This window comes from Elephantulus edwardii, unplaced genomic scaffold (genome assembly GCF_000299155.1).
Source record: "Elephantulus edwardii isolate Elephantulus edwardi_28Jun2011 unplaced genomic scaffold, EleEdw1.0 scaffold00246, whole genome shotgun sequence".
NCBI classification, from domain to species: domain Eukaryota; kingdom Metazoa; phylum Chordata; class Mammalia; order Macroscelidea; family Macroscelididae; genus Elephantulus; species Elephantulus edwardii.
In genome coordinates this window covers 4,096,617-4,104,061 of record NW_006399996.1, presented here as the reverse complement: position 1 = coordinate 4,104,061, position 7,445 = coordinate 4,096,617, and the positions used below count along the sequence as shown (strand labels likewise).

At 40.0% G+C, this 7,445-nt stretch overlaps 1 protein-coding gene across 1 annotated transcript; it reads left to right on the top strand.

Annotated features, from left to right (window-relative positions):
- Positions 1–776: 776 nt before the first annotated feature.
- On the top strand, positions 777–5,676 carry LOC102864955 (zinc finger protein 18-like). Its single transcript, XM_006899191.1, has 3 exons — positions 777–831; positions 4,595–5,324; positions 5,568–5,676. Exons 1-3 carry the CDS (start codon positions 777–779, stop codon positions 5,674–5,676), a joined length of 894 nt encoding a protein of 297 aa, XP_006899253.1.
- The last annotated feature ends 1,769 nt before the right edge of the window (positions 5,677–7,445 follow it).

The following is a 7,445-nucleotide window of genomic DNA, read 5'->3' as shown; positions in this document are numbered from 1 at the left end:
CATTTTTAAAAAAATCAGCAGAATTCACAAAATTTAACAAAGCAAATAACAAGAACCGCATAATCTAGCAATTTTTGCAAAAAAAAAAAAACACCATTTAACAAAATCCAGAACCCCTTCCTGATTAAATATTAAGAAAAATAGGAATAAAAGGAAACTTCCTCAACATAGTAAAAAGTATATATGCAAAACCAAAATCCAGTATCATTCTGAATGGAGAAAGACTAAAAGCATTTTGCTTGCAAACAGGGATCAGACAAGAATACCCACTTTTACCACTCGTATTGTATTAGAAGCACTTGTAGTACAACACAACAAGAGAAGGAAATCCAGATTGGCACTATATACAGATGGAATGATATGTGCACAGAAAACTACTAGGACTCAAAAAACCTTTTTGAACTAGGGGACCACTACCATTTATGATAATCAATCACAATTAGAGATACCTGGAAATAAGTCTAACTGGAGACACAGAAGACCTGTACAAAGAAAACTACAGAACATTTCTGCAAGACACACTAAAAGACCTAAATATTTATGGATAGGAAGACTCAACATAGTAAAAATTACAATCCTACCTACTTCAGTCTCAGTGCAAATACCAAATTCATTTTTCATGGCTATAGAAAAGGCAGTTTTTATTTGGAAAAAATAGAGATCTTGAATAAGCAAAGCACTTATGAAAAACAAGAATGAAGTGGAAGGCATATTACTCCTTAATTTTAAAACCTGCTGCACAGCTGTGATAACCTAAATAGCATGGTACTGGAACAATGACAGGCACACCGACCAATGGAGCAGAATCAACACCCAAAAATGAACCTATACGTATGGTCAACTGATACTTGACAAGGAAACAAAACTTACCAAGTGAGAAACAAAAACCTCTTCAATAAACAGGGCTGGCAAAACTGGACTTCTTCCTGCAGAAAACTGAAGCAGAACCCACATTTCACACCGTAGACACAAATCAACTCAAGGTGGATCTGAGCCCTGGGGGTAAAGCCCCAAACCATAAAGATCATAGGAGACAAAATGGGACCAAGTTTACAAGGTCTAATGCATGGTATGAAGAGACTGACAAATACGGCCCAAAATGTACAAATAGGAAAGGACAAAAGTGATGAATGGGACCTTCTAAAGATTAAATTCATGTGTGCATTAAAAATATTTTTCCATTGGTTGAAAAGACTATGTCCCAACTAGGGAAAAAACATTTGGGCATACTGTCTCAGATAAGAGTGTCATAACAAAAGTTTACAGAATACTACAGGGCCTCCACAAAAGACTGATAATTACAAAATGAACAGAAGTCATCGAAAGAATTTTCCCAGAGTAAGACATTCAGATGGCCAACAGACACATGAAGAAATGCTCAAAATCACTGGCAATAAGAGAGATGTAAATCAAAACCACAATGAGATACCATCTCACCCCAGTAGCAGTGGCAAAGTTTAATAGGACACCAAGCAATAAATGTTGGAGAAGATGAGGAGAGATTGGAAATCTCATACACTGTTGGTGAGATTATAAAATAGTAGAACCCACTCTGGAAGGCAGTTTGACATTTTCTTAAAAAGCTGAACATAGAAATTGCATATGACCCACCTATTCCACTGTTTGGAATATAGCCAAGGTAATTAAAACTGAGATACAAATGGAGATTTGTACACCTGTGTTCATAGCATTGTTATTCAAGAACTTGGAAACAGTTAAATGTCCAACCACAGTCAAATGGTTTGAGAAATGGTGATACATTCACATGATGGAATACTATTCAGCACTTGGGAGCGACAATTTAGAAAAATACTACATAACTTGGGAGAGCCTAGAGAGCATTATGCTGAGTAAACTAACTCCTCTTAAGGACTAATACTGCATAAGACTATTATTGTAAAAATAGGAGGATAACTAGTAAAACATGTATGGAAACCCAACAAGGGAAGGGATTGGAGTAGGGGGTAAGGGTGGACAGGGGGAAAATCACAGGCTGCATAATTTGGTTGGTGGAGAGATTGGGTAAAGGAAATGGGAAAGATCCAGAAGGAACCTGAAAAGACAGGGTAATGGTGAGCATAGTTTGTGATTAATTTCATAAAGCACGAGGTATGTGAAAATTGTATGAAACACCATGTCAATAAAGGAAAGTGTAAAATACAGTGTACACAAATTTTGTATGTAAACTAGTATAAAATATTTTTTTAAAAACCCTATGAATGGCATGTTGATTGACAACTGTTTGCAGTAGAAATCCAGTATTGTGAGTTAAAAAGAATAGGTGTGCTCTTTAGCAGGGCAGGGAGGCACAAACCTGGGAAGCAAATATTACTAATAGCTATTCCTAAGGATATGATTGAGGTTGATTTGTATTTTGTTATATATATTTTATTATTGTCTCTTTAAAAAAAATTGTTGTTGTTATATGCCGTCAAATCACCTGAGACTCATAGCTACCCTGTGTACAACAGCTCTGAACCTGGTCTGTCCTTTAGCCAACCTTACTGCCTCTGACACACCTATCCCCATTACCCCAGTCACTGAATCAGTCCATCTCATCGAGGATCTTCCTCTCTTGCGCTGTCCCTCTACCTTCCCAGGTATGATGTTCTTCTCCAAGAATTGGTCCCTCCTTGCAACATGTCCAAAGTATGTCAGACGAAGCTTCAGAATCTTTGCCTCCAAGGAACAGCCTGGTTTCACCCTCTTGAGGACAAACCTGTTTGTTCTCCTGGCAGTCCATGGCAAATTGAATACTCTTCTCCAGCACCACAGCTCAAAGGCATCAGTTTTCCTATCATCCCTAGTCATTGCCCAGCTTTCTGATGCATAGCAAGTAATTGTGAAGAGCATGGCTTGGATCAGGTGCATCTTACTCTCTAGACTAACATTGTTGATATTCAGTACTCTGGAGAGGTCTCTGACAGAAGACTTTCCCAATGCAAGTTGTCTTTTGATTTCTTGGCTGCTGGTACCAAGAGCATTGATTGTGGAGCCAAACAAACTGAAGGTGTTAATCTCAATCTCTTCAAGATCTGTCATTATGTTGCCAGTTGGCCCAGTGGTGAGAATCTTTGTTTTCTTGATATTGGACTTCAATCCTTATTTAAGACTGCTGTCCTTCACCTTCTGCAGCAAGTGCTTAAGGTCACAAGCAGGGTTGTGTCATCTACATAGGGCAGGCTATTGAAGAGTCTTATTCCAATCTTGATGCCACATTCCTCCTCATAGAGCCTAGCCTCCCAAATAAACTGTTCCGCATATAGATTGAAAAGGTGTGGAGATAGGACATATCCCTGGCGTATACATTCCCAATTTTGAACCATGCATTGTTTCCCTGCTCTGCTTTGACAACTGCCTCCTGGTCCAACTATAGGTTTCACATAAACACTGTCAAGGTTCTGGGATTCCCATTTTTCTTAGAGTCAGCCACGGTTTGTTGTGATCCCCACAGTCAAATGCCTTTGCATAGTCAATGAAACACAGACATTCCTCTGGTACTTTCTGCTTTCAGCCAAAATCTATCTATCATTAGCTATAATATCCCTAGTACCACAGCCTAAATTCAGCTTGCACTTCTGGCAGTTCTCTGTTGATGTGCTATGCCAGATTTTTTTTTCTAATTTTCAGCAGAATCTTGCTTCTGTATGTTTAGTTGTATTTTTCTTTAATATATAACCACATAAGACCAACCATTGCAATGGGAAAGTCTGTGGTCAGAGACCTCTTGAAAGTGCTGAAGAGCAACTATGTCAGTCTGAAGATTAAGGTGCACCTGATACATGCAATGGTCTTTATAATCACTTGCTTTGTATCAGAGATCTAGACAATGACTAGGGATAATAGAAGGAGAATTTATGCCTTTGAGCATTTGGTGTTGGAGAAGAGTATTGAATATACCATGGACTGCTAAGAAAATGAACAGGTTTGTCCTGGAGAGGGTGAAGCCAGACTGCTCCTTAGAGGCAAGTATTCTGAAGCTTCGTCTGACATAGTTTGGACATGTTGCAAGGAGGGACCAGTTTTTGGAGAGGGACGTCATGTTTGGGAGGGTGGAGGGACAGTGCAAGAGAGGAAGACCCTCAATAAGACGGATTGATTACTGAGGTAATGTGGGTAGATGTGTCAGAGACAGTGAGATTGGCACAGGATAGCGCAGGGTTTAGGGCTGTTTACATAGGGTAGCTATGAGTTGCAGGTGACTTGACGGCACATAACAACAACAAGAAGACCAATCATTTAATAAGAAAAACCAAAACTGTTCATAATATACTTCCCTGCCCTGCCCCCCCCCCCGCATGCTAAGAAATTCATGCTGATTGTTTGTGGAGGGGCTAAATTTGTGTGCCTTGATCTGTTTCTGAGAAATTCTAATTCTCCTGAGTTCAAGTGTGTAAAACTTAGTCTGAAATGCAGGACAAGCTAATGTAGTGCCAGAACTTCAGTATCAGTGATGGTTTTTACCCCCTTGCTCATCGATATCCTCTTGGTATAAAGAGTCCATGTTTTATGATTTTTTTTTCACTTGGCATATGAATGGAAAACAGGGTGTAAAACTTATCACATCATTTCAGATCTCCTTTTTTTCTTTTAGGAGACAGACAAGAGAATGGCAAAGACAGTCTAAACTTGGAAACCTATTGGGATCGGGAGCCTCCAGATGCCTCTTGTCACATCTCAGGAGAGGCCCCTTCTCACAGTTCTTTGAGTGGCTTCTTTGGTGAGAATGAACAAAGATGCTTTAGAGAAGGTTATCTCCCTAAGAGACAGGAACACTTCCAAGGTAAGGAGAGAGGGGAACAGCTCTCTCTTCAACAGAGGGTTTCTGGAAAACAGCTAGACCATTGTTTACCTGATTCCCACTCAAGAGACTTGTCTGTGCTGTGCCTCGAGCAGAAGCAAGAGGTTTCTCTTAAGGACCAGCTGAAACCTCCCACAACTCAGAAGCTCCCTACCTGCAGAGAGGGTGGGAAAACCTTCTATAGGAATTCTCAGCTTTTGTTTCACCAGAGAACTTATACTGGGAAGACATCTTTTCAGTGCCCCACCTGCAAGGAAGCCTTTGTGCGGCATTCAGACTTTGTGAAGCATCAAAGAATCCACATAGGAGAAAAGCCTTGCAAGTGTAATCATTGTGGGAAAGGCTTCAAGGACATTTCTGCATTACGGCACCATGAGAAAATCCACACAGGAGAGAAACCCTATAAATGTTCCCTCTGTGAAAGGAGTTTCAGTCACAGGTCCCACTTTAATAGACACCAGAGAGTCCACACAGGAGAGAAACCGTATAAATGTCCTCTCTGTGAAAAGAGTTTCATTCAGAGGTCCACTTTTATTATACACCAAAGGGTCCACACAGGAGAGAAACCCTATCAATGTCTTCTCTGCGAAAAGAGATTCATCCGGAGGTCCAACTTAAATAGACACCAGCGGGTCCACACAGTAAGGAAACCCTATCAGTGTCCCCCATAAATGTCACTTGAGTCCAACTTTATCAGACATCAAGGGATTCACATAATAGAGAAAACTTATAAATGTTCTTGCTGTGGAAAAAGTTTCAGAAAAAGCTCAAGTTTTGATAGACATCAGAGATCCCATTTAGGGAAGAACTTCTCTCCGTTACCAGACTCTACCCTTGTCTGTGTCTGTGCAGTGACAAATACTGAGTTTTTGTAGTCATTTGCAACATTACATCTGTTCTACCCCTGCCTATTTTCTTGGATTGAAAAGGAAAACCTACGGTTGTATTTTAATTTGGAAATTGGTTGAGCTCTTTGAGTGAACTTCATGCTTGCTTAATATCTTCTAAATAGAGCTGCTGTAATTACTGTTCACAGGAATAACATTTGCTCAGCCCTTTATAACTAGAATTGCAGAGTATGTCTGTTCTGATACAGAGCTCAAGCAGATAAAGAGGACTAAGGAGTTCATGTGTGCTCTTCAACATGTGGGTACAATGTAAACTTTATGTGCTCTTTCTTCAAATAAACTCAATAGAGTAATTCCTCATCTCATTTTTGTCTGACATGTTCATTCTGTGTTGTTTTGAATTGAAAATGTGTTTTCTCACCGAAGACCCCAAATGAGAGTTGAGCTCCTTGATGCGCCTGTAGTCCCTAAATGTGGTTGCTGACAAAATATCTCCAGTGCACTTCTTAAATGTGGGTAGTGCAAAGAATGAGATCAATATGGGAAGAACAGCTATTTCTTAACTCCGTAACAGGTGAGTGTCTCCAACACAAGTCCAATTCCCGTAAGGTCAGACATGTTCCCCCCTCTCCCCCAAGCTCCTGCACCTACATCTGATTCCAGCACCAGGCCTACCAGGCCTTGAGAGTCTGACGTCTGTGGCAATAGGTACACAAACTTCCCAGAACATATTCACCATTATAGAGTTCATTAAGAATGTTAGCAGGATAAAACTCACATTTGGAACTAGGATATAATTTCTTAGTCAAACCAACTTATGAAGTGTTCTTGCTGGCCATTCAGCCTTTCCATTTTAGGCCAGTGTTAAAAAAGCTCTCTTATCACCCTGTTGGAAAAAGTTTTGCCCACATGTGTGCATCAAAACCTTTTTCCAACAGGGTGAAAAGACAGCCTACAGACTGGGAACAAATATTTGGTAATACCATCTCAGACAAGGGTCTTATAACAAAAATTTACCAAATCCTTCTGGCACTCCACAAGAAAAAGACTGATAATCCAATTACAAAACGGGCAAAAGACATGGATAGAATTTTCACAGAGGAAGATATTAGAATGTCAAACAGACACATGAAGAAATGCTCAAAATCACTGGCAGTAAAAGTGATGCAAATCAAAACCACAATGAGATACCTTCTCACCTCACCACCAGTGGCAAAGTTTAGCAGGGCAGAAGTAATAAATGTTGGAAAGGATGTGGCAAGAAAGGAACTCTTACACATTGTTGGTGGGACTATAAAATGGTACAACCATTCTGGAAGGCAGTTTGGTGCTTCCTCAAAAAGCTGAACAACCGTGCGATATCATCTCACCCTAGTCAGAATAGCAAAATTTAACAGAACAGCAAACATCAAATGCTGGTGAGGTTGTGGAGAAACTGGAACCCTTATTCACTGTTGGTGGGAATGTAAAATGGTGCAACCACTGTGGAAGGCTATGTGTTGCACTCTCAAAAAGTTGCAAATAGAGATACCATTTGACCCAGCATTTCCACTACTGGGAATATACCCTAATGAAACCATAACCAACACCCAAGCAGATATATGCACATCCATGTTTATTGCTGCTTTGTTCACAATAGCAAAGAGCTGGAAACAACCCAAGTGCCCATCAACAAATGAGGGAATAGAGAAGCTGTGGTATATTCACACAATGGAATACTATGCAATAGTGAAGAATAACTAACTCATGAAATAATATGCAAAATGGGTGATCCTGGAGGACATTATACTGAGTGA

Bases quoted from the DNA above. Each gene is read 5' to 3' on its own strand.
- LOC102864955 (XM_006899191.1), top strand. From the start codon at position 777: ATGACAGGCACACCGACCAATGGAGCAGAATCAACACCCAAAAATGAA. The intron at 832-4,594 runs GTATGGTCAACT...TTTTTCTTTTAG, and splicing joins ACCCAAAAATGAACCTATAC to GAGACAGACAAGAGAATGGC. The intron at 5,325-5,567 runs GTCCACTTTTAT...TTTCAGAAAAAG, and splicing joins GAAAAGAGTTTCATTCAGAG to CTCAAGTTTTGATAGACATC.